Source organism: Theropithecus gelada, chromosome 3 (genome assembly GCF_003255815.1).
Source record: "Theropithecus gelada isolate Dixy chromosome 3, Tgel_1.0, whole genome shotgun sequence".
Classification (NCBI taxonomy): Eukaryota; Metazoa; Chordata; class Mammalia; order Primates; family Cercopithecidae; genus Theropithecus; species Theropithecus gelada.
Window position 1 is genome coordinate 183,012,740 of NC_037670.1, and position 26,909 is coordinate 183,039,648.

The 26,909-nt window shown below is 53.1% G+C and overlaps 1 protein-coding gene across 3 annotated transcripts in view; it reads right to left on the reverse strand.

Moving 5' to 3' along the window:
- The window catches only part of VIPR2 (vasoactive intestinal peptide receptor 2), a 104,016-nt gene that overhangs the window by 50,121 nt on the left and 26,986 nt on the right, over window positions 1-26,909 (reverse strand). For all 3 annotated transcript variants that reach the window (XR_003118602.1, XM_025379729.1, XM_025379728.1), the window contains exons 3-4: window positions 21,224-21,331; window positions 16,098-16,195 (exon numbers count right to left, since the gene is read on the reverse strand). Coding sequence is in view for 2 of the 3 variants with exons in the window: in XM_025379729.1 (XP_025235514.1) it covers window positions 16,098-16,195; window positions 21,224-21,331 (206 nt within the window). In the remaining variant the exon portion in view is untranslated. The remainder of the gene's footprint in view (window positions 1-16,097; window positions 16,196-21,223; window positions 21,332-26,909) is intronic.

The following is a 26,909-nucleotide window of genomic DNA, read 5'->3' on the forward strand; positions in this document are numbered from 1 at the left end:
ACCTGCTGTCCTGGGCAATCATGCACAGCCCCGTTCTCTCGAGAGAGGCCAGGTCTGGTGGACACATTTACTGTCACTCCATTCATAACCCAGCCGGGAGGTATGCAGTTTGGTGGGTGACCACCAACATTTGGAAGACGACAGCAGAGAACCTGTGGTTTTGTGAGGTGTCTGCACTCCATCACAATGTGAACTGTGTCCCTAACAGCAGGTCTCAGGCAAACTCGAAGCCAGCCTTTGGGCTAGGCCAAGGGGCTCTTGACTCCATGGCTGGCCATGCTGGAGCCTGCGTCTGCTGCCGGCAGTGGCTGGGCTGGTGCATGTGAACATTCTCAGGAAACCCTCTGATAGAAGCCTTCTTTACCCCTTAGCAGATGTGCCCTTGTGGGATGGGCTCTGACAAAGTCTCAGCTTCTCAGCCCACATCAGCCCCATCACGCACATCTCCGTCTGGGAAACTGCTTCTTCCAGACCCTTTGTGTAATGATGAACATCTTAACCAATGCCACCTTGCACAGGGTGCTGTGGGGTGCAGAAGGCAAAGCCGCATCAGCACTCAGACAGCTTCTGTCCTGTCCTTGGTAAACAAGACCAATGCGCACCAGGCCAGAGGGGCAAGGGCCGTGCCTCTAAGTTCTGCAGGCAGGCAGGAGACTCTTGGCAGGACCACACGAGGCGCGGGCGGGAGAATGAGAGTGTTCGGGGCAGGAACTCTGGGAGCACTTAGTGAGTGAAGAGAAATAGCAAGTGATGGGGCAGGCAGCTGGGCACCCTGGAGGGCAGTGCTGCCAGGTGGGGCAGGAAAAGCATGGGGCACGAGACAGGACGTGGAGGCCACTGGGGCAGGATTTCATGCCAAGTGACAGCACCCACCCTTGGCCTCTCCCTCCCAGAGTGGCACAATGTGTCCCCTGTTCCTTCTGCCAGGCTTCAGGCTCCTGCAGAGAGGGAGCTGGGCACGGGATTCAGGGCACTCTGCCTGTGCAATGGCAAGCAAGGTCAGCGCCTGGTGAGTGTCTGCAGGGCCACTGGCGGCGCAGCCTCACGCTGCAGAATGTGTAGAGTTTGCACCTCGCATGGGTCCCTGGAGCACGTGTGCTTGTTGGGGGGTCTCTGCCTTGTGCTGGCATGGAGTGGGACGCAGGGAGGATTTAGGGGCATGGACTCCACCCCTCACTGGAGGCCGCTAGTTGCCAGTCTCAGAGGTAGGAGGTGCCTGTTCTTGCCTTGAAAGTCAAAGGCTGGAGCTTCCTTTTGCTTCTTAAATGTTTTAGACACCATCATAAACCACAGCCTATTTTTGTGGGAAATATTCTCCAAGATGCCACTGCAATATTTTCCAAGGGCATCATGGCCCATGGAAGCTTCTTCCCAAAACTGAGGTGCCATCTCAAGATTCAGGATGAGAACACTGCACTGCGTGAAAGCATTCGCAAGTCGAATTTTTCTTCTTTCAAGTTACTGGCAAAATATCCTTTGAGGACATTTACTTTGAGGATATATCCTTTGGCAAATATCCTGGTGTGAAGCACCAGATTCTACAATTCACTCTGCTTAGGAGACTGTCACGACCGTTATCATAACGGTACAGTGTTTTGCAGTTTACAAAATGAATTCATGCAGTTCTGGCAACAACCCTGTGAAGGCACCAGATTGAGTCTCACTGCTCCGTTCTCATTACACGAATGAGGCAGGTGGAGAGTTTTGTTTGTTTGTTTTGAGACGGAGCCTCGCTCTGTCGCCCAGGCTGGAGTGCAGTGGTGAGATCTTGGTTCACTTCAACCTCTGCCTCCCAGGTTCAAGCGATTCTTCTGCCTCAGCCTCCTGAGTAGCTGGAACTACAGGCACGTGCCACCGTGCCCGGCTAACTTTTGTATTTTTAGTAGAGACCGGGCTGGTCTCGAACTCCTGACCTCGTGATCCGCCTGCCTTGACTTCCCAAAGTGCTGGGATTACAGGCGTGAGCCACCGTGCCTGGCCACATGGTGAGTTTAAGGACACGGCTGTCATGCTGAAGCTGACACCAGAATCGAATCCCATGACACCGTCTCACTGGAGGAAGCCTCCCACTGCGAGAATCCAGAGTTACTCTTTTGTTTCAGGTTTTTTTTTTCTTTAGGAGTAACCGGTGATTCCTTCTGAAAAGGCCACATGCTGCGGGATTCCAGCCCATGACATTGTGGAAAGGCAGAACCATGGAGCCAGGGCAAAGGTCGGTGGTTGCCAGGGGCTGGGGAAGGAGGGACGAAGAGGCGGAGCAGGGGGAGTTTCAGGGCAGCGAGGACGACCCGTGCGATGCTGTGGTGGCGGGTCCTTGTCATTAGGCCTTTGTCCAAATCCACAGAAAGCAAAGAACCAGGAGTGAACCCTAAGTAAACCAGGGACTCCAGTTAACAATAAGGGGTCAATATTATACCAAAGCCGTCAGTTGTAACAAATGTACAACATTAACAAACACGTTAATAAGAGGCACTGGGCAGTGCGGACTGCACGAGAACCCCTGTAGTTTCTGCTTAACTTTTACGTCACCATAAAACTGCTCTAAAAAGTCAATTAACTTGAAAAAGCAGGAGCTGCTAAGTCCAGTGGAGAACTCAGGGACGCCTAGGGTGGTTCCATCTTAGGAATGTGTGTTCCGGTGTGCACCAGGGAGGAGCGCTGAGAATTGCTTTTCCAACAGCAAGGTAAAGCACAGACATGATCTTGACTTGTTTCGCCCATGGAGGCCTGTGAAAATCAGACCGTGAGCTGGGTTGTGTGGAGGTGCCCTGTTCTGACCCACGCTGGGGACTGTGATATCCCAGAATCCGGAATCCGAGGTGCGTTGAAGAGGCCTTCCAGAAGCAAAAGCTGTGACAGCCCGGATCCTGCGCCATGGCTGCGTGGCTGAGACTGCCACATGGGTTCTGCCCCCAGGCCTGCACCATGGCTGCGTGGCTGAGACTGCCACATGGGTTCTGCCCCCAGGAAGGGCTAAGGCTGGCGCCTGCATGGTTCTGCTGAGTCTTCAGGAAGGCGAGAGAGAAGCTGTCAACCTGGGGAATGTCAGTGTGAAGTTTCTTTCCAGGGATGCTCTTCCTCTTTACATGGGCCACCTGGGTGTTGCAGCTGCGCTGATTCTCCATGGTCAGGCGTCGTGCCCAGGAGCTAGTCCTGCTGGGTCTCAGCTCTGCCCGCCTCCAAGTGCCTGGGCCAGGACCCTCGGCTCACAGTGCTTGCTTTGCACCCCGTGGGCTGGCACAAAGCCACCACTCCTCAGTGAGTAGCTGACACCCATGTAATAAACACAGAAGTGACACAATTCTCTGAAGCAGCAAAAGTGCATCTTGGAGGCTGGTTGTGACGCCAGCAGTTTGTCTTCAGGTTCTGTGAATAAAACATCAGCTCTCACCCCAAATGGTCGAGAGAAGACTCACACAACCTCATGTGAAGAAAACCACACTCTGCCAGGATCCCAATAGTGAGATACGGCTTCCCCAACAAACAATACCCAGGATCCCAACAGTGAGATACAGTTTCCCCAACAAACAATACCCAGGATCCCAACAGTGAGATACAGTTTCCCCAACAAACAATACTCAGGATCCCAACAGTGAGATACGGCTTCCCCAACAAACAATACGCAGGCGGGGGTGCTTTCTATCCTCTCCCTGCTGCCCCCATAATCCAGGCTGCAGCAAGTCCTGGGCAGTGACTATGGTTGGCTGGGGGACCCACTCAGTCCTCACCCAACCCCTGAAGGCACTGAGCCTGAGGGTCTTTTACAGGGAAACCGGCAATGAGCTTGAAGTCTTCTGACCTCAAGAACGGTTCTTCCTCTACCTACTAGAGCACAGCATCCATCAGCCTTGACTGTTGCCCAATCCTGACAGAACCTACAGAGGAACCGGCATCTGCAGCAGCACACCGGTACATCCGCACACATGCTGCAGCACAGCCATACACCTGCGACAGTACACCTGAACACCCGCATACCTGCTGCAGCACACCGGTACATCTGCACACATGCTGCAGCACACCTGTACACCTGCGGCAGTACACCTGAACACCTGCACACCCACTACAGCACACCCGTATACCACACACCTGCTGCAGTGCACCTGTACACCTGCAAGGAGTCAGGACAGTCCCACCACATTATTCACATCACAGTGATTTTTGTTTGTGTTCACACCACGGTTTGTTGGGGAAGCCGTACCTCACTATCAGGATCCTTGGTATTGTTGAGTGGACAGGACAGTGTCTCCCAAGTTGGACTAAGTCCTGACCTGAGTAGGATTTCTTGGAGAAGCCACTGTCTGAGCTGGAGAGGGAATCACACAGTGGTAGCAGCACGGCCTGTACCACAGAGTGAAAGCAGTGAGCTCTGGAGTCCATTCAGCAACTCCGGTCACAACCTGGAAACGCTGCTGGGAGAACAATCCTGGTGTCTCCAGGCCTCAGTTCCTCATCTGTGGAAGGGGAATAGTTCCTATCTGGCAGTGTTGTGCATTGAATTTAGAATTTCATGTAAAGTGCTTAGAACACAGTAAGCCCTTAATAACAACTATTATTATAACTAATGTTATTGGCACATTCTAGATGTTCAATACATATTAGTGATTTTTGTCAGCAAGGAAACCTGAGACAAGTCTTTATGTGCTTTATAACTCAGGTTTCTCCACCTGTAAAACAACAACAACAAAAAAAACCTGTCCCACTGTCTCAAAAAGTACATGGGACCCTAACAATTATACCTCACTGGCTGTACACTGCATACAGGATGACAGTACGAGGCTGCATTTCTGTGAGAGCAAGGCATTGTACATCTAGAAGGTGCTGTGATTAGCAAGCATGGCTGTGGGGAAGGGAGAAGTTACTCATAGAGGGAAAGGAGGAGCAAATTAAGACTTAAAAAATTACTGTGGACGAAACAGGACGGCAAATCAAAAACAAGGTAGGCATCAAAGGAGACTCCCAGCACAGACACACTGGGACCATGCACAGGGGCCAGCCTCCTGCGACCATCGCTATCCCCAGTGACCCCAGCACAGACACGCTGGGACCACGCACAGAGGCCACTTCCTGTGACCATTTTACCAAACTGGTAAAGCCTGGATTCCTTGGGAACCTACTTCACCCCAGGAGCTCCGTAGAAGCATCAAATTGTGGTTTATGGAACTGGAGCAACACAAGTGAGGTGAATAGAGGGCTTTGCACACAAAGTGGAAGATAAGGGCCGATGTCTCGACTGCTCCTGCAAATCCCCTGCCCGTGGATGAGTCTGTGGCTGCCCCTTCTGAGCCATGTCCCCTTATGGTAAAGTGTGGTCATGCAGCATCTTATCCCATGGGATGGCTGGGGGCTGAATGAGCTGGTCCATGCAGAGTTCAGCATGGTGCCAGGTGCTCTGTGAACACTCAACAATTTATGCTATTTGGCATGATATGATGATGAAAAGAATTTTTGTAACGGAAGGGATGTGAAAGGTTGTGTAATCCCACAACTGCAGCCCTCCTTGCTTCCTTTGCACATGTCTACCTCGCAGGGGGCCCAGGGTAAGCCCCGCCTTGCACATCACTCCTCACACACTCCCGTTCCCTCATCAGCATCAGCAGTGGGGGGACGAGGGGCCACGAGACCTGCCTGGCCTCCTCCCATGGTTCCTGGGATGCAAGCACTGGTCAGTGCCACAGGAGGAGGCTGGAACACTCAGAGCTGCAGCCGGGAGCCTGCCTGGCCCCGGAGGCTGCTTCCCAGTCAGCTGTCCTCCTTCCACGGGCCTGAGCAGTTAGAAAAGCCACCTGGGCCGGGGGCGGGGCTCATGCCTGTAATCCCAACACTTTGGGAGGCTAAGGCACGCGGATCATCTGAGGCCAGGAGTCTGTACTAAAAATACAAAAATTGGCCAGGCTGGTGGCGCACATCTGTGGTCCCAGCTACTCAGGAGGCTGAGGCACAAGAATCACTTGAACGTGGGAGGCGGAGGTTGCAGTGAACCGAGATTATGCCACTGAACTCCTGGGCAGCGGTTAGTCCCTCAGAAAACAGAGGTGAGAACCTCCCGGGGCTTTCCTGTGAAGACAGAGTCAGATGCTGACGTGAGGGTTCCCCACCTGCACAGCCTGCCTTCCACGTGGACTCTGCAGGCTGAGCCCGCTTTAAGCAAAAGGACACGGCAATGGACGGCTGGGGCCCAGAGTGAACTCGGCGAATCTGACACTCAGGAAGCCAAGAGCGCCGGGTGCGACGGGAGCGGGTCTTACCCTGTCCCCTCCAGACAGGCCCAGCACCATGTTCTAATCTGAGGTCAGAAGGAGGAGACAGTGACCTGAGTACCCCATTTACCCTCTCCTCTGGGATTTTCTCCTCAAGATGACAGGCTGAGGAGTGTTTGTGGGTTCTGGTCTGCCACTGCCCTTTGAGCTATTTATCTTCAAATATTCACTTCCTTTCCCGTTTTAAACTGAAGAGTCTTGACTCATTCCAAATTGCATAGCCTCCGGCATCAAAATAACTTGAACCAAATCACCAAAATAACCTCCTTCCATGAGCAATTTTGGGATTTTTTTGGGAGGAGCCTGTTTTCTTTTCTTTTCTTTTTTTTGAGACGGAGTCTCACTCTGTCGCCCAGGCTGGAGTGCAGTGGTGCGATCTCAGCTCACTGCAAGCTCCGCCTCCCGGGTTCTGCTGTTTTCACTGAGATTTGTGGTCTACCAGAGGGAGGTGGTTTGCAACCTGGCTTTCTGCTTGGAAGGGCTGTGGCTCGGCGTCTCGGAGTCCTGGGCCCTGTGAGTCTCACGGGCCTGGTGCGGGGCAGTGGCACGGGCTGCCAGCAAGAGCTGCCTCCCTTCTGCTCTCAAGACTAAGGCGTTGGGAGCACAGGCGGTGACTGTTGCCCGCACACGCGTGTGAGTGTGCAGCCTCTCCGGGGAGAGTGGGTGACCCGGGGAGTCAAGGCAGGTGGAACAAGCCAGACCCATTCAAGCAGCAGAGATGCTGAGAGATGTGGTCCTGCGGGGGCTGGTGGGGGCAGAAAACATTTCTTCAAGACACTGGCAGTTACTGGAGGAAGGTGAGAGGTAAACGTCATTATATTTCAAAAAACACTGTAGACTTTGAGAGCTTTGTGTGCTCTTTTGCTTTTCCTTAGGTTGAGACTGAAAACGTCAACACAGGCGGCTGGTCTCGTCCGTCTTCTCAGAGGTCATCCTTGAGGGAATGGGAAACTCAGACCAACCATGTTTTAAGAAGCGCCCTTTAGTAGAAGTCAGGGCAGGCACCGCGGCTCCACACTCACTTTCGAGGGTGCTGGCGGGTGTGGCTGGGGCTCACTCTCACGGCCGGAAGAGAGGAGCCTCTCCACCTCGCTCGGGAGATTTTTTAAAAAATGTCTTATTTCTCACAAAAACAACCACTTCCCTGGGCTGAAAACTCCCCTGGAGTCTGTCATTGCAGAGCAGTGCCAGGCTCAGGATCCAAGATGGGAATGAGGAGCTGTTCCGCCCACTACAAGCAGGTGCCCAGAGTGTCCCTGGGTCTGGTGGTGTGAGACCCACAGCGTCCCTGGGTCTGGACAGGGGAGACCCCGCAGTGTCCTTGGGTCTGGAGAGGGGAGACCCCGCAGCATCCCTGGGTCTGGAGAGGGGAGACCCCACAGCGTCCCTGGGTCCAGACATGAGAGACCCCACAGTGCCCCTGGGTCTGGACACGGGAGACGGCCCACAGCATCCCTGGGTCAGAGAGGGGAGACCTCGCAGCATCCCTGGGTCAGAAAGGGGAGGCCCCGCAGCGTCCCTGGGTCCGGAGAGGGGAGACCTCACAGCATCCCTGGGTCAGAGAGGGGAGGCCCCGCAGCGTCCCTGGGTCTCCTGGACAGCGGCCACCCCGTGCCCAGTACTGATGGGCGCCCCTCGTGACCCCCCTTTCAGGGCTGGTGGTCAGGTCTGAGTGACGGAAAGAGAGCAGGAAGCTGAAGGGTAGGATGGGGAGCAGGCTCACATCTGTGATGGGAAGTCTGCTTTGACCTCTCAAGAAAAGGCTCAATTTTTAGGGAAATAATTTCCAAATCATTTAAGAGGCCCCAAGAGGAGAGATGCAGAGGAGGGGATGGTCTCTCACTGCAGCCCTGGTCTCATTCTCCACAGAGGAGGCTCCTCCCCTATGCTCCACCCCAGGGGAGCCAGGGCCTCGCCTCTGCCATCTGGGACGAGAAACCTGTGGCTTCACTTCCAGACTCAGCAGAGGAAGAGGCCACGGGGTCTCCGATGAGCACGTGGAAACTCGCTCCTCCAATCTTGCTGTCTGAGGGACGGGGACATCGTTTAGACACAGGCCAGAGAGTGCCCAAGGCCCACGGAAAGTTGTACCCATGGCTGCTGCTGACATCAGCCACTAGCTAAGCTCAGGACTCAGGAGCCCTTGGAGCCCCTGACCCGTCAGCCAGGGCTGGCACTCAGGAGCCAGAGCTGGGGAGGCCCAGGCGTGGCCACATGCACAGGCACCGCTCTCCCTGGGGGAGCAGTGGAGACATCCCTGGGTGGCGTCCTGTTCTTCCTCTGAATACGGGCTGGTTTCCCAGGGAAGAGTGTGCACTGCTGTTACCCCAAGTGAGCCTGCGGTGATAATTGCAGTGTGATTTCGCAGCTTCTTTGCAGGGTGGCATCCGGCTCTGGTGGTGAGATTTTAAAGAGGAAGATCCTGTGTGTACAGGGCTGTGAGGCAGACAGCCCGTAATCAGTGCGACTCTGTGCCATGCCACGCACCTTATTTTAAGCCACGTGTTTCCTTTGTGGTGTGTCCGAGTTAGACGGAGAACTGATTTTCCTTTAAAATCCAAACATGACATTTCTGAAGTACAGAAACAGTCAGAGACATTTGGAGCTTTTTATCCCATTGGGACCTAGTTCATGCATAGAGTTTAGGATTTAAAAACGCAACTGACCTAGGAAGTGAGGGCCTTTGCTTTGCTACCAAATATTCATACTACTTTGCTTTAAAACATGTGCCTGGCAGATCTCCCGAACCTAGTCCCAAGGAGACATCAGACAGACCGCGGCAAAGCCGCTTCGTGGAATGAGAGGGCTGAGGTCTCTGAGGGTGTCACGGCCACAAAGACGGAGAGGGGCCGGGGAGCCACCACAACCACACACGGCGCGCTATCCCGGCCTGGAGTCTATGAAATCGGAGCCGAGGCAGCAAATCAGATGACAGCGTTAGTGAAAATGGACATTTCCTAAATTTGATGACACTACTGAAGTGACTTAAGAGACCAGCCCTGCTTTTAGGGGATTCCCTAACATTTAAGGGGCGAAAAGGCGTGTGTGTGCAGCCCACCCTCGAATGACTGTGTGCTACACACACCCAGTGTAAGGGCCGGGCAAATGCTCACAGCCGGTGACGGGGCTCACAATCGGGGAACCTGGCCCTGTTCTTGCAACTAACTTCAAAACAGCTTTTAAGAATGATATGGCAGAGAGAAAGTGACAACTGAGTTTCCTCATTGTGCTGACAAAGTCTGGGCTTCAAAGGCAAAGCTCGTATAAATTTAAGTGATATTTTTAGTACTTAAAATTTGATTTTTGTAAATATAAAATCAATATATTCTTATTTTTGAAAAAGCAGAAAATAGAGCAAAAGGGAGAGGAGAGAACAAGAGAGAGAACAAGAGTGTTACCGGGAGCCCCAGGCTCAAGGCCCTGCTGTTCTGCCTGCTCGGCCGCTATCCCGCCCACAGTGGTCTCCACAAGCCCCCTGCTCCCATCCAGGTTCCAAATCATGTTGACATGACAGGTGGTGCCTGACAGGCAGTAGGTGAATCCCTTCAAAACTCTTCCTTCTCTCTTTGTTTTTCTTTTAAGTCTTTCACAGACCTCCCTAGAACCCTGAATTGTGGGTTTCCACACTTTCTTCAATTCAGTTGTTTCTTAGGACCATAAATGCTGAGTCCTGGAGGGGCCCTTGCGGTGTGTCCTGGAGGGGCCAGTGTGGTGTGCGGTGGACAATCTGGAGGCTCTGCTGAGTCCTGGAGCATGTGCTGTGTGTCCTGGAGGGGCCAGTGTGGTGTGCAGTGGACAATCTGGAGGCTCCCTGGGGGCTCCGGGCAACAAGCAGCAGGGCGCGCACCTTCTTGGAACCAGCGGCCCCGCCCCACCCACCTGTGGGGCCCAGCAGCCAGCTGCTGGGTGCCCAAGCTGAACATCTGCCAGCCACATACAGACCTCCCCTTAAGGGGAGCAGCAGGGAGGCTGGACCCTTCCCCAGAGCAGAATGCCAGGGGTCCTGTCCAAGGCTGCCCAAGCCCAGAGACAGCCCTCCTATCCATCGAGGCCGGGCGAGTTTCAACCCCTGCCCGGGGCCACTCACTCCTTCATGCAGAGCCTGGTGTGCAGACCCTGCTGCCTTGGATGGTCCGTCCTGTGCCAGGCACGTACCTCCCCTCCTCCGGCATCGGCCAGCTCCACACCCAGAAGCGCCTGGTGCACCGTGGTGGCCCTGGTGCTGGTGTTTCCTGCAGGTCCCCGTCCGGCACTGCACATCATCCCGGTGTGCTCCTCCGTCCTTCCACCTTCCTGGCCACGTGGGCCTCTAATTCCTTCGCCTTCATCTCCCTCCCATTAGGAGAATCTTCCCTAGCGGATTCCTTTAGAACTTAAAGAACTTGGAGACCCAGTCGCCGTCCCTGGGCACCAGCGTATCTGTGCATTTCCTTCTTAACCTCCTTCCCTGGTCCCGTATCTCCTTTGGCCCTGAAAAGACTCATCCATTTATTTGGAAAGTATTAAGCATCACATGCACAGATTAAAACTAAACAGCAGAAAAGTGCTCATAATCCTGTCTGGTTGTGTCAGGTGACTGGTGGATGATTTCTGCCTGTGGCCAGATTTCTGCCCCGGCCTGAGGTTAATCTCGTGGCCCCTGCAACAGCCACAGGTCCTGATCCACCTTGGGATGCTTCTGCAGTACTGTGTCCGTGGTCGAGTCCACCCTGTCTGTGGCTGCCTTGCTGTCCCCTTTCCCATCACTCAATGAGCCAGTGCCCTCGTGGCTGGCACCTGCTGGGCACCTGCTGGGCCTGAGGACCGTGAGGGGAGGCTTCCTTCGGAAACGCTGCTGCTCTCAGAGGTGGTTTGGGGCAGGCTGCTCTGGGGGTCTCTGCCAGGCTCCTCCTGGCACCGTGGGAGGCTGGCGTGTCCTTGCAGGGCTGCAGGAGGGTTGGCGGGATGACCAGATGGGGCCTCCCACAAAGGCGTCCGCAGTGCCAGCTGCTGTGATCTTTGTCGCCAGGGATGGGAGCCCTGGGGAGTGAGGTGTGCCATCAGTGGGACGAGTCACTGCAGGGGCCTGAGTGCTGGAGGAGGGCACAGGCTTATTTTTAGGGATGTGGCGTAACATGGAAGAAATGCATGCACTTGAAGCACGGGAAGGCCGAAATGCCAAACAGTTCTCGTGGCTAAATTTAGCAGACGTGCTCTTTATGTAGGAATGGAGTTAACAAGTATGTGACACAGAAGACTTACGGGAGCCGGCCACCTCGCGTGCCCACCATGGTGTGCTGCTGGGGCCGTTTCCGGGAACACCGCGCTCCGTCCCGGCCGCCTCCACCACAGAAGCAACGGCAGGGGCTGTGAGGGTCTTAGAGGTTCGACTGCGTTACCCCTGCCTGACCCTGACTCGAGGAGGGAGGCCCCCACTCCGTGCTCTTTCATCGGTGCCTGAGATGAAATCCAAATCACCAAGAATTCCCACTCCCTTTGGGCTTTTGACACAAAGTGTGCTTTTCAGTGCCTTGTTTCAAGAAACACAGGCTTGAAGAGGCACCTTTTGGAAGCTGAGCAGCAATTCCAGCCCGTTGGGACGCACAGACCGAGATTTCTGGGCCTGATCCCAGGAGTGGGACAGGGCGGCACAGGGCTTTGTGCAACATCACTCAGCCATCGGTGAGTGACAGCTGGGCGGATTCTCAGGCCTGGAATGATGAGGCCAAGGCTTCTGGCCTCTCGTGTAAGGACTCCAGGCTCTGACTCTGACTGGCATCAGCTGGGAATGTGCTGGAAAGGCAGGGTCTCAGGCCCCACCCAGACCCACTGGGCCAGAGCCCATACCACGACGAGTCCCAGGAGCTCCTCAGTGGCCTCTTGGAAGCCTGAGCCCCACCGGGGTGAGTGGAATCCCCAGCCTCACACCTGCCCTGCCGGCCGCTGCCGCTCCCATCCTCTGCCTGAGCCGTTTTCTGTTTTCCACACAATGGGAACCCCAGCCCCCAACCCATCAGCACAGAAGGGATGTGATGGGATGAAGGGCAGGGCAGGGTAGGGCAGGGCTATCGGGCCCCAGCACACGGCTTGGGGGAGCCTCCCACGTTTGGTGATCCCGAGCCCTCAGTCTGCTGGGAGAACTGTGGCTTACAGGGAAGTACGGGTGGGAAAGGGGAGAAGAACAGCAGCGGAGGGCAAGGGCTGAGGCCGTTGCTCCTTGATACACCATGGGATGAAACCCTTTACTCAGTGAAGACCTAAGACTCCCTCAGGCCTGAAAGCTGGTCTTGGCAGGAGGAGGACACAGACGGGAAGACCTCGGATATGGAGACTGATCCCCGGCTGGCGAACCTGCTTCAGGATCTGACTGTAGCAGGTGAGACCCCAAATAAAGGCCCAGACCACAGCCAAGGCCCATACAGCCCAGCAGGCTCTGGGTCCGGATGAGATGCAGCTGCTCAGCAGTGCCCAGGGCTGCCCCAGAGCCCTCTGGTCCCCAGAGCCCTTCTCCTCCCAGGGGCTCCCACACCCACATCTCTGCTGATTCCCTCACACATGTAGACAAGTCTGTGGCTTCTGTGGAGGCTAATTTTTTTTCTCAAATTTAATTAATTTTGAAAACAATGAACACTAATGATTGCACACACAACACCCAGGGCAGACTTTGGCCCTGTGCAAGCAGGAAACACAACTAAAAATGTGAATCTGGGAAGCAAGTGGGCACTGATGGGACGAAGCATGAGCTCTGGGCAGGAGGAACTCTGTTCAGTTCAGCTCCCAGGCAGTCCTGTGCTCTCCGGAGGGCAGAGCCGGCCCAGGGCCGTGCGTGTCCGCCCCGCGCCTGCCTGGGGCCTGTTCTGGCGCTTGCAGCCTCCAGAACGCCCTGCGCTATGTGCCGTCGCCTCATCTTGGAAACGAGTCCCTAAGCCAACCAAGTATTCAAAGTATTCAAAGACCAGAAACTGCAACAGGAAGAAAAATTATTCATTTTGGTTTTGTGCCATCCTTTTCCTTGCTTTCTCACTTTAAAATATTTTGACTTTCTAATCCCTTAGCAGTGAATATGTACTTATAATATTTGCAGAATCTCTGAAATGTTTAATTAAGAAGAAAAATAGTCCTTCAGACCAACAGCAAAGCATCAGGGGATCACAGAGTAACTGTGCTCACGCAGGCAGGGTTTAATTACAGGCCTTGATGAAGGACCAATGGACCTAGAAGAGCCTGCCACGTGTCCCTGGGATGCCTCCCAGGGTGTGGCCGGGGGAGACGGGAGATAAGAAGCTTGGGCATGACTCTGTGAGCTGACACTGCCACGCAGGCGGTGGCTGTCACTGCCTCCCAGATCCACGTCACTCTCTATGACCCAGGGACTCGGAATAGAGGTTCCCAGGGAATGCTTATTCATGGAGTGAATAAAGGAAGGAGAGAATGAACAAAGGAGCATCAGGCCCAGGCCTCCTGACGGAGCCTGCACATGTGGGGCTCTGGGTGATGCTGCTGGGGTTCTTGGTCTCTGCTCTTCACCAGCACCTCTGTCCTAATGTCTCCCAGGCACGGCTGCCGGCCAGGTGCAGACAAAGACGAAGACTCAGAGGTGGTGCCTCCAATGCACCGGGGATCCCACCTGGACCTTGAAATCCCCCCCCAGGCTACAGAAGCCCCCGAGACCCCTGGCTGCTCCCTTTCCTATGGAAGCCTGGGGCAGACGGTGTTGTCACTGCTGTGATTTCACACACCGGAGCCAGCTGTCAGCCACAGTGTGCGACGACAGAGGCCTCAACGTTCCCCCCTCCCTGGCTGAGCTGGGTGTAGCCATGCACCCCAGGACCTTCCTGAGGGCCTTCCTCAAGGGCTCACAGCCATGTGCACCGGAGCTGGGCCCCCAACACTCAACTCAGTCTTCTCTCAACTCCACTGGAAGCCATGGGCGACAGCGCATCTTAGACGGGCCACAGTCAATGCAGTCCCCAGCCGGGTGGCTCCTGCAGGTGCCTTCAGCCCACTCAGGGAGGGCGGTGGGGCCAGGCGCTGTCCTGACCAGATGGCAACAAGCAGACTGCCTGGGAATCAGACTGACCGGGGCCTGGCTGTGGCTGGTGATCTGACTGTAGCAGATCCTCACCAGTGGGGAGCACACCTCACCACTCCCCTAAGCCTCAGCTTCTCCATCCATGCAGTGAGTTGTTTTCAAGCCTAACTGAAGTAACACAGACAGTGGGCTCACGGTAACACCCGCCAACATCAGCCGCCACCACCTTATCCACTGGTCACGCGATGTGGTTTGCCTGCGTCCCCACCCAAATCTCATCTTGAATTGTAGCTCCCATGATTCCGATGTGTTGTGGGAGGGACTCAGTGGGAGGGAACTGAATGATGGGGGCGGCTCCCCCAGACTGTTCTTGTGGACGCGAATGGGTCTCACGAGGTCTGATGGTTTGATAAGGGGTTTCCCCTTCGCTTGACTCTCATTCTCTCTTCTGCCTGCTGCCATGATTGTGAGGCCCCCTCAGCCACACGGAACTGTGAGTCCATGAAAGCTCTGTTTCTTATAAATTGCCCAGTCTCAGGTACATCTTTACCAGCAGAGTGAAAATGAACTAATATACCAGGGTCAGGAGTTTTATCTTCCAGTTGTTGGGATATTGGTCACTGCATAAGATACTTCCTTTCCTAGGGTTTAATAATTTGGTGGAGAGAGAACTGGCTTAGAGTTGTGAAAGTGAGCAGAGGAAGCCTCTGGGAGAAAGTTGGGCTCATTCTCCCAAGAGGCAGCCAGGCAGCATTGCCACCATCCCCTGGGGACCCCGAGGGCAGAAGCCACACCTCCAGGAGGGGCAGGTGGAGCACAGTCAGGGCAGGAGGCGATCGGCCCACGAGCTGATGGTTTCGCCGGGAATTCTGTGGACTTGCAGGAGAAAGTTTGCATGTGGGGAGTGCGACCCTTTCCAGGGCTCCTTAGAGCAGCCTCCAGTGCATCCCCTGCCCCCTGCCTCGCCTGTGCAGGGAGCACCCTCTGCACACACCTCTGGCTGCGGGTTGGTAGGGCACCGGGCACCCACATGGTGCTGCCAGGGCTTCGGGGAAGGACGGAGGTCTGTCTGCTGATAAACCACAGGCCAATGTTGTGGAGAGTGAGCCCTCGGGAGGAGCAGCCGCCTGAGGCAGAGCTGGGGAAGTTGGCACAGATGGAGCAGAGCTTAAGGCCACTCATCCCACACTTGGGAGAAACATCCTCATTACTGAAACATCACAGCCCTGCAGAAGGGTTCGCAGTGGACATAACGCCCGAGAGCCCCAGGTCACTGCAGCAAGTTTGTGCAGCCCGGATGGGGGGTCCCCAACTCACCCTGGGACCCCTGCTCCCAGACGCCTCCTGGCCGAGGACAAGCCAGGTCTCTTAGCTTGAAAAGACACCCTAATTGTGGTCACATCTCCTGCTGCAGGCTCAGGGTCAGGAAACCACGGCACTGGCTTCTCAATGCCCAGAATGTGGCAAAATCTTAAATGGGACAAGAAATCCAAATGCAGAAAGGGTGTGCTCTCCAGGACCCATCTGAAAAGTTACTTTCGGGCAGGCGGGGCCTCTCTTAGATCTTCCTCACCATCTCCCAGACATGCACACAGCAGGTCAGGAAAACCTGCCTTTCCCTGCCTGCAAAATGACGGAACAATCAAACAATCCCAAGTGCAGCAGAATGGAAACAGGGACTCTGCTTAACTTGGAAAGCGGGAAGTAGCGTCGGTACTCAGAGGATTATTTAGGGGAAAAATCTACATAATTCTTGCAGGGCAGGAGGGGGCTGCTGGTGCAGGGTCAGGAAGCGGAACCCACCACCGTGGCAGCCCGCGGGAGCCTACCTTGCTCTCGTCCTCCGGGTCGCTGTAGCCACAGGCATCGATGAAATCTGGGAACGTCTCCGACCATCCGTCACTCGTACAGTTTTTGCTTATGTTTCCTGGAAAGTGAAGTTCAGATATTTTATCTGCAAGTCCATGAAAACTGGCCTTAGAAGGGACCTTAGTCTGTGCTGAGCCCGTGTGCTCTGAAAATGCTTCCCATGCCCAGGGCTCAGCTAGGAGACAGGGCTGCTACTCAAAAAACCTTCCTTGGCCTCCCAGTCCACGTGACCTGGCCCGCAGGTCACCTCTCGGGGCTGGTGGGGCCTGAGATGAGAGTGAACGCGCTGTGTCGTAAGTCAGAATTACCACAACTGTAAATGTAGTTCTTCTGGGGCAGAACGAAAATTCTTAACAGACTCTTAGGTTCTGCCACCATAAGTGATGTTTACAGCCAAGCCTTGGCCGTCCTGGAGCCGGTGCCTGGCCTGCTCCGTTCCTGACAGCACCCTCCCTCCTCCCGGCCAGGCCCTCACCACCGACCATGACCCAGCAGGGCAGGCTGCATCCAGTTCCTGACATCCAGTTCCTCCCTCCTCCCAGCCAGGCCCTCACCACCAACGGTGACTGGGTGCTCGGCCTGTCCCAGTTCCTGACAGCACCCTCCCTCCTTCCTGCCAGGCCCTCACTACCAACCATGAACCTGCAGGGCAGGCTCCATCCAGTTCCTGACATCCAGTTCAACCCTCCTCCTGGCCAGGCCCTCACCACTGATGGTGACTGGGTGCCCGGCCTGCTCCGTTCCTGACAGCACCCTCCCTCCTCCCGGCCAGGCCCTCACCACTGACGGTGACTGGGTGCCCGGCCTGCCCCAGTTCCTGACAGCACCTTCCCTCCTCCCAGCCAGGCCCTCACCACCAACCGTGACCCAGTAGGGCAGGCTCCATTTGGCCACTGGTGTTGGAAGAAAGGATGGCGGAATTACAGTTTAATTGTAGGAAATTAAGGCAATTGTGCCCTTACAATCTCATTGTTTGCTCCTAAGGAACTAAAATCGTATGTAAGCTCAGAAATTCAATGTTCCTTGTATTTGTGTGTCCTTAGCAGACGGCCACACAGAACAGTAGGTGATAGAGCTCTCAAAGGTGTCTGAGCTGTAAGAATAAAACCAGGCACTGAATGCCGTGCCAGCCTTGCCCCGAGCATGGCTGCATGGCGTCAGGATCACCCCCACAGCAGAGCCCAGGAAGCCAGACCCCTCCATGCACTCCTGCACCTGGCATGGCCAGAGTGGGGCCCCTGTCTCCCTGCCCGGGGGACTGGAAGGTTCTGGGGCTTTGGATTTAGCAAATATTTCCACTCCCATGACTTTTTAATTTCAAGACAACCTTGCAAGACAGACTTGGTGGGCACTGCAGTTCCCATTTTACAGAAGGGAAAACAAGGCTTCAAGACTCGGTTTCTGAGTGGGGTGCATGCGTTATTCTTGTCATGCAGTGGTGAGAAGCAGAGGGAGGGCTGGCTGGGCCAGGCCCTGGCTCTACTGGGGAGCAGTGGGGTAGGAGACTGGTCTCAGCGAGGCCACAGGGCTGGCCCTGCACACTGGCACCCCGACACCATCACCAATCAGGGGCTCTGACTACAAGGCCCACGCCTCACACAGGGAGCCCCAGTAAGGTCTGGGGGCCGCTTAGCTGCAGAGACCCCTTACACAGTACAGGCAAAACAGAGCCCTAAAAGGGGTGAGACTCCTAGAGACCCGGTCCCACCGCCCCATTGTGCAGACAAGGAGACAGATCTACAAAGATAAATGATGTGCCCACCACAGACTCAGGAACAGCACTCTTAATAGTTATTATCATAATAGTAGTCATGTGCTAGTGGCCGCTCCGACTCACTGAGCCCTCAGGAACACCAGGCTCTGTGTCTGCATCAACCCAGTTAATCTTGACAGCCACAGGAGGCGGCTCTCCAATTAATCTCAGAGATGAGACGGCCAAGGCTGAGGAAGAAGTGTCACTTGCCCAAAGTCACACTGGGGAGTGATGGGCCAAGCGCCACACCTGACAGCCTGGCTCTCACCTGAGCAGGGCACCTACAGGCCCCGATCCTGAGTCTGGAAGCCAGGACCTCGGTGGGAGCTGAGGCTGTCACTCATCTTCTGCGAGGTGTGGCCTTTTTTCCTTCCTACAGGAGATCAGTGTTTACCAATCCAAAGAAGATACTTAAATAAAACTCCAAAAACTCAGTCAGTCAGTCATTCTGTGAAGTGCAGATTCCCTCACAGGTTTTTTATCCTTTCTGACTTCTCACTCCTGAGACACACGGGGCAAATGTGGAAGGAGAGGAAATGCCTGAGGTGGCAACCTGCAGAGATCGGTGGGGGCAGAGAGAGGCCAGGGAGGTGCTGAGAGAGGCCAGGGAGGGTCAGAGAGGCCAGGGAGGTACAGAGAGAGACCATCCAGGGGCAGAGAGGCCAGGGAGATGCGGAGAGAGGCCAGGGAGATGCAGAGAGGCCAGGGAGATGCAAAGAAAGGCTGTGGGGCGCGGGGGCACGCTCTCGCCCACTTGCAAGATGACAAATACTTGAAGGCCTCCCTTAGGGCTTCAGTGCTCTCAGCGACTATTCCAAGCCCCATGAGGCTACATCATCCTCCACTGGGGGATGTGCTGATGTCCCTTTAAAGGCTCAGAACCACACCTGGCCTTACACCTGTGCTGGATGGGTGGCTGAGCTGCTGTCCTGGGTCTGGCTACAACAGTGCCATGCAGAATTGGCAGGTGGGCACCAGCAGCAACTGGAAACACAGAAAGCAAGTCAAGGGAGAGAGGCCAGCACACAGCTGTTGGAGCTGCCTCCTGGGCCCTGAGCATGGGGCTTGAACAGGAGCTGTCCACAGAAGGCTGTCCTCCCGGTGATGAGTCCTTGTGCCTCTCATCCCGGCTCCTGCTTCCTTTTTCTCCTCTATGCAGACAGCTGGCTCACTGCCTCCTGGAGGGGATGGGGCAGGAAATACCCGAAGCACCTGATCCTCACAGCTTTCCCCAAGCAGCAGCGGTAAAGTCCAGCCCGGGTGGGGAGAGCACCTGCATCCCGGGTCCCACTGCTGCAGGGCAGGGTTAGGACCTGCAGAAGGAGCTGCCCACTGCTTCTGGACACGGCCCAGGGTCCCGCCTGGCACAGAGATGTAGGGTGCCAGTGTGCTGGTCACTGTGACGATGAGCCGGGCACGCGTGATGATGCCCAGAGGCCACCTGCCTAGTGTAGGACAGACAGCCCCCAAACCTCCCACCTGCTGGAAGGATGAGAAATCAAAAGAGAAAACAACGCTTTGTTAGAATGGTGACTTATTTCTGGAACACCTGGGTTTGTGGGCGGAAATGATTCCGCGTGTGTTCTGTGACCCAGCTTTCCTTACAGGTCACGGGAGGAGCAGCCATCACATGTGTAGAGCGTTCTGTAGACCACAGAGCACCACGCAGATGCGAGCCTGACTTTCATTTCATTTCAAGACTCTCCAGTTATCCCTGCCGAATTTAGTCTCTGATGCCTCAGTCCCTGTGGTACGATGCCAGGTGGTTTCACCCCAGTCCTGCTTGGCCCCCAGTCATATCCACATCTCTCTAAGTATTTGCAAAGGATGCCCATTTAATGCCCCAGGGATGAATTCCATGCGGACACTCCATGGGGACCATCCTTCCACAGTTTATGCATGTCATCGCATAGCTCACGTTTTTCCGATGGGTTGAAAAAGTAGCAGCATATTTCCCCTGCATTTCAGACCATCTAGCTGCAACTACTCAGACTTGGGGAAACACCACAGGTTTCCTCACACTAGCAAGGTGGTGTCATGCTCCCCGCTTGGGAAAAAGGTGGAATAAGCATTTCACCCAAAACCGACTAGGAGTTTTCACACTTCCACGGGGCGCAGGATGCTTCCGGGCAGGGCCAGAGCCTCACCGGCCTGGGCGCCTGGTGCCCAGATGGCTTCTGTCTGGCAGATGCCAGACTGTGTTTTGGTGTTTGCCAGTGTGCAAACTACCAGGCTGCTGGGTGCTTTCTGGAAGCCTCAGAACCATGCCATCGACTAGGAAAGCCGGAGTCCATGCCAATTCTCTCCAGCTCTCCAGAAGAACGGATGCAGCCCAAGCTGCTCGGTAGAAATGCTACTGATTGGAGGGAACAGTTCTTAAAGTCCAGGTTCTCTAAAGTGACTTCGGTTCTAACTCAGGGGTGGGTAATGATGCTAACGCAAGTACGGTCCCCACCTTCAGGCTGCTCTGCTGGCAACTCGGGGTGAGAAAGTCAAAATCTTCCTTTTGGAATCTCCTTCTCCTCTGTCCCAATCTCTTTTCCAATAATCTGCTTTCAAACACTACAGCATTATTACTTCCCAAAGTCCTTACCCTTTAACCTCTGTCTAAGGTAAAAGCAAATTCTCCATAGTATTTCAAAGTATTATGCTTTCTGTTTCCAGATGTTTCTTATGTTTTCTATTTTTCTGAACAGATTTCTTCACGCTGTGAAAATCTGAATCACTCACAAAAACAAATAAACCCTTCTCTCAGGACTCGGCCAAGAGGTATTTGCCGCACACAGAGCATGCCCTGGGTGCCGAGGAGGAGCCTGGAAGCCCAGAGAAACTGCGAATTCCAGGCAGCATCAAGCCAGTGAGGTGGCAGGGAGGTCGGGGGAATGGGTTCGGTAAACTAGGTGCGTCCTGGGGCCTCTGCCCTGAGCATGGAGGCTCTGGGTGCCACATTTCTCACTTCCCAGAAACTTCCAGAGCGTGCTCTCCGGGGTCCACAGGCCGACTCCGCAGGAGGAGGGGAGCCTCCTTTATGCCCCCCTTGCCTCCCCTCCCCTCTCATGCATGTTTCCCATGCTTTGGTTCCCATGTGGCTCCTGTCTAACCTGGTTCTTTCCCTGCAGTTGCCCTGCTCTCTGCGGTTTGGCTGAAGGCAGGTGATGCCCTTCTGCTCCCTAAGACGGGCACTCACCCCAGTATGCCACAGCCGTTCCCTGACCCCCAGGGTGGGAGGAGATGCCTGAAGGAAAGTGCTGTTCCTGCTTCTTGGATGGAAAACGTGGACGCTCAGATGCAAACACCCTGGAGGAGCTCAGGAACTCAACCCACGGACAGTACCTGCTTTGCTGTAAAAATTGCTGAAGACTTTTGGGCAGGGCACCGTGACCGTCTCTCCCACGTTGGCAGGCCGCCAGCATGTGATGTTGTCCCAGACGCCACTGCAGGCTGGAAGGAGAGAAGCAGAGTGAGGCGGGTGCAAGGTGAAAGAAGCGTCACAAATAGAAATGCCATTCATGAGATAACTGCCTCGCAAACTCCTTTTCTGTGAAACATGCACCAACGCAATTACTGAGACTATAGTTAGCTTGTGGGTTCATCTCAATGAGCTTTGGAGGAATAACCATATGGTAGTAGAAAGCATTTGAGTAATTCAGTGTATACCATGTACCTTCTGAATTTTAAGAGAATCATTACTTCTTGTGATCAGCATTTCCCAGTGTGACAAAGTGGGCACCACTGGGTGTTAGTGCAAGGGCCGGTCGGGGAGGGCGACGCCCGGGGAAAGTGTGCTTGTGCTTCTGTGGAATCTGACTTCAATGATTATTTGCAAATTGAAGTATTTGATAATATTTGGTTGATTTTTCACTGTCAAGATGCCTTATTAGCAACAAAATCTTAGGTTACCTGCATGGAGTTATCAAATAATTTGCATAATGCATAGCTTAAACCTTTTTAGACCTCTTATTTGGTCTTAATAGCCACCTGGTGAAGGTAAGATATCAAAATATTGTATTAATTATCTTCCAGATGAAAAGCAGTAAGGTTCAAATCATTTAATGACTTCTCAATGTCACACAACAGTGATGGAATCCATGTTTAAATCCAGTACTTTTTCCTACTTGTCCATGGTATTTACACTATATTTGAGACCTCTAAAATTTTATCTTATACTTAAACCTCAATATCAGAAAAGCAATGTGCTGGCCTCGGTAAAAACTAACAAACAAACAAACAAGCAAACGTCAGTTTTCCTTTCAGCGTATGCCACCCAGTCCTGTGCAATAACTGTAGGAATACATCCATGGGGAACACACGGCTTTGGTGTGAACACAGGAGTGTTTTACTTTCAAGAATACAGAAATGTCTCTGAAAAGTTGGCCATGAGCTAAGTTTTGCAGATGAAAATAGTTTCTAAATACTTTCAATAAAAGTGAAAATATGTTTATTATAAAATAAAATTACATACCAATACTTGAGTAAGTACATAAATTCATATTACATTAATGTTAACATATTTAAAGAAAATGTTGATTTTCTTTTAAAATGTTCAAAACAAGTGATCAAATACAAATGCATCACTAGAAACTCCAGATGTGCCTCAGGCCCACCAGGTATGAGCGCCCGTGTAAGGCTGCTTAAAGTCTAAGTAGTAGAGTTATTTAAGTGCTAAGTTCATAAACCAAGCACCTCTAACTCTGGTGTGTAGGGCAGGTGGTGGAGAGGTGTCAGGATGGGGTTCCTAGCCAAGAGTGAACAAGGTGGAGAGGAAAATGAAGATGTCTAGGCCTCTAAGTGAAGACTCTGCATGTGATCAGCCAAGTTCTGTCCATCTCCTATAAAACAGCAAGCTCTGGCAGTTTTGTGGCTGGTTATTTTGAAGGTTCAGCTTTTTACAACAAAATGACAAATTTCTGCCTTGATGATAGTAATGGCTGGGTGCAGTGGCTCACGCCTGTAATCCCAGCACGTTGGGAGGCCGAGGTTGGTGGATCATTTGAGGTCAGGAGTGCGAGACCAGCCTGGCCAACATGGTGAAACCCTGTCTCTACTGAAAATACAAAAATTAGCTGGTTGTGGTGGTACATGCCTGTAATCCCAGCTACTCGGGAGGCTAAGGGAGGAGAATTGCTTGAACCCAGTAGGCAGAGGTTGCAGCGAGCCGAGATTGCACCATTGCACTCCAGCTTGGGTGACAAAGCAAAACTCAGTCACACAAAAACAAAGTAATAATTATATGATATTGCTATTTTAAAACAATGGGCTGGGTGCGGTGACTCATGTTTGTAATCTCAACACTTTGGCAGGCTGAGGCAGGATGATCCCTTGAGCCCAAGACTTCAAGACCAGCGTGGGCAACATAGTGAGACCCCATCTCTACAGAAAATATTTAAAAATTCACTGGAGGTAACAGAGCATGCCTATAGTCCCAGCTACTTGGGAGGCTGAAGTGGGAGGATCACTTGAGCCTGAGAGGTCGAGGCTGCAGTGAGTAAAGATCATGCCACTACACTCCAGCCCAAGCGACAGAGCAAGACCTTGCTTCAATAAATACACAATAAATAAGATAATATATAATAAGATAACTAATACATAATATAAATTATAATGCAATAATTATATATTGTATAATACTAATTGCTGCTTTAAATTGCAACAGAGATACTAAATTCATACCACATCAAACTGTCTTTGCATTACAGTAGGATTTGATTCAAATGTCTAGAGCTTGTCATCTGATCCCTTCAATGTCTAGGTAAAGCCTTCCGTTCATTTGTTCCTTTACTGAACCGCACGTGAGGGAACAGAGCTAGAAGCTGTCAGGATGTGAGGACGCGGACTGGAGGGTGTCAGGACCCCGAGGCTGAGCTAGCAGCCGGAAGTGCAGCCGGAAGTGCAGCGGGAAGCGCAGCCACAGTGCGGGGGGCGCACGCGTGGCACAGGCTGCCACCTCCCGGCAACAGCCGCCAGGAGGGCATGTAGGAGTTTCTCCCTCAGCTTCTCAACCTCACGGAAAGGACACCCCAAAATTTGAAAGGGCAGCACCAAGAGATGTCCCTACGGCCTTGCAGACAGAAGCAACTGTGTTCAACAGCCAGGCAGAGCACGGGGAGATGCGAGAGACGGGCCATCGGTGTCCCCCGCACTGGCACGGGCGGAGGACGCTGCAGGGAACCGCGTCCGGGTGGAGTCCCGGGCTCTGAGACTGCAGCCTCCTGGAGGCCGGGCCACGCACCTACCTGGGACCGGCCCGGCCGAGAGCCCCGACTGTGAGGAGGAGGCTCATGGGGCCTACCTGGGACCGGCCCGGCCCAGAGCCCCGACTGTGAGGAGGAGGCTCACGGCGCCTTCCTGGAGCCAGACCCCCGCCCGAGGACCCCGACTGTGTGAGCAGGCGGCTCACAGTGCCTGCCTAGGGCCAGACTCCAGCCCGAGGATCCCATCTGGACAAAGAGGGGGACTCCAGAGGGAGTGGCTCTAGGAGACAAAAATGGAACCCTGAGACCACCTCATGAGTGCAGTGTCTTGAGAGTGTTTTGCTGTTGCTGTTCTGGCCCGAGGTTTGATGCCTAATTATTTACAGGTAGGTGAAAAACCCAGCAACAGAAAAACGAGGAAAAGCATAAAGTTCTGAAGAAAGGAAATGCGGAATATTATGTGGCTCAACTGTGATGGCAATAATGTACACCAGCAATGTGAGGTGAGTCCACCAGGAGGCTGGCGGGATGATAAATTAGGCTTGGGTGGTGAGAACAGCACAGGAGAGAGATCTTTATTCTTGTTAGAAATCTAATGGACACTGACGTAAATTGGGAGGAAGAAAGAAACGAAACAGGAGCATAAGTATGTTGTTTAGAAATAAAATAAATACCAGAGAAGAGATGAAAGAGATGCTGCCATAGGGCTGAGAACTGGGGATGAGGAGGGGCTGAGGAGGGGCCAGAGACTATTATCTTCATTCAGCCTTGTAGTATCATTTGCCTTTTACAACTTTACAAATGCCCTCTTTGTTGAAAACTAGCATTTAAAGTGTATCATAATATTAAGATACCCATTTTTAAATGTTTACATTTTTAAGAAACATTGCGCAGGCCAAAGCAAAATAGTGCGTGAACAGGCCATCAGTTCAGTGTCGGACATAAGTGATTCAAATTCAGCACAGCGAATTTGGGAGAGGCAGCGAAAATTCGGGAGAGGCAACAAGTCCTTCTGTAGGAGTGTGCGCGGAGTCACAGGATGGCATGGGAGGAGAAGGGGAGGCAGGCAGGGGTCACCCCCGAGAGAAGCACAGCCACGTGGAGACGCCTGTTCGTTTGGAAAGCAGTGGGCAGCCGAGATTTCATGAAACAAAGGATTTGCGATGAAGGTAGTGAGAAACAAACAAAAGTGCTCAGATAAGGCAGTCAGGGAAATGGGACTTGTTAAGCTCTGGTGGCAACCTAGGTTTTCGAGATGGTGATCATAAAATCAAAGGTCGCTCTGAAAAGTGGAAAATGTTTGTATCAATAGACTCTGAAAAGTTACTTGGTGAAATTCAGTGACCATTTCTAACTTATTTAAAACCCTAAATAAAAGAGTAAAATAATGAGACTCCCTTAACATCACAGAGAATATTTGTTAAAAATAGCAAGCCCTAAGCCAGGCACCCTGGTAAGTGCCTGCAGTCCCAACCACCCAGGAGGCTGAGGCAGGAGGATCGCTTGAGCCCAGGAGCTTGAGTTCAGCCTGGGTGACTGAGTGAGGCCCTGTCTCAAAGAAAAGAAAAGAGGAAAGAAAAAAAAAAAGAGAGAGGGTGAGAGAAAGAGAAAGGAAGAAGAAGGGAGGGAAGAGGAGGGAAGAAGAAAGAGAAAGAAAGAGCAAATATTAGACATGTTTAAACACAATTGTACAACTGAGGAGCCAGGTTGGGTACTTGCAATCCATTATTCAACAGTGTGTTGTAAGTTTCAGCTAAAACAGCAGATAAAAGAAAATGAACTAAGAGGTACAAACTGGTAAAAAAGTAGAGAAAAAACCCTAGAACTGTACTTTCTGTATGGCAACCACTAGTCTCACATGGCCATTTAAATGAAAGCTAATTAAAATGAGATGCAGTTAAAGGTTTGGTTCCTCAGTTGCACCCTCCACATTTGAATGTTCCACAGCGGAACATGGCTGGTAGCCATCACACCGGCATTTCCACTACCATGGGAAATTCTACTCGACAGCACTGTCTAGGGTCAGAGTTAGACAAATGCAACACAAACCCAGCAAACCTGTCTCACAAATCAGGAAGCAAAGAGAGAGAGAAAACAGCAGTGAAACCCTTTGGCTCACACACCAAGGCAGAAGCTCAGAGGAGCCGCTTCTCTGGGTCATTGGTCTTCAGCTAAAATGTCCCACATAAATAATCCAAAACACTTATGAATCAATATAAATGATAAAGTTGTTTCACTTATCACCCCAATTTTCGTCTTTCAAAACTTGGCAGAGGGGTAGAGAAGGAGCCTCCTCTGATCTCAGCAGCCTCTCACCTGAAGTGATGACCAGGGCCTCGCGGGCAAGCCTGGCTGAAACAGGACTGCAGTCTGTCTGCTTTGGGCATCTCACCTTAATTAGAACACAGCAAAGTGTGTCACCACTAGTGCTTAGAATGCGTCACCAAAGCCCCCGAGCTCAGGCTTGCTGGCTGGGTCGCCCCTTGGCCTTTTCAGATCGTGCCCCTGACGTGCTGCCTGCAACCTCCAAGGTCAGGGTGCTGGGACTGGAGGAACTCAGGCTGGCAAAGCTGGTGTCCGAACTGCCCCACACGCTATAGCTGCCCTTCTCACCTCCGATTCTGCTGCTGCTTCCAGTCTTTCCTGAGCACACAAGTCAGCTTCCTGGGGCCACGTGCTTCCTTTCATATACCAGCTTAGGCTGCGTTTAGCTAAGTAATCAGGCAACAGGTGTGAGGCATCAATTCGTTTGTAAATAGCAAGATCTCCCAGGGCTGCTGTGAGCTCCTCCCATCCCATGCACACCAGCTCCACCCACTGGAGATGGG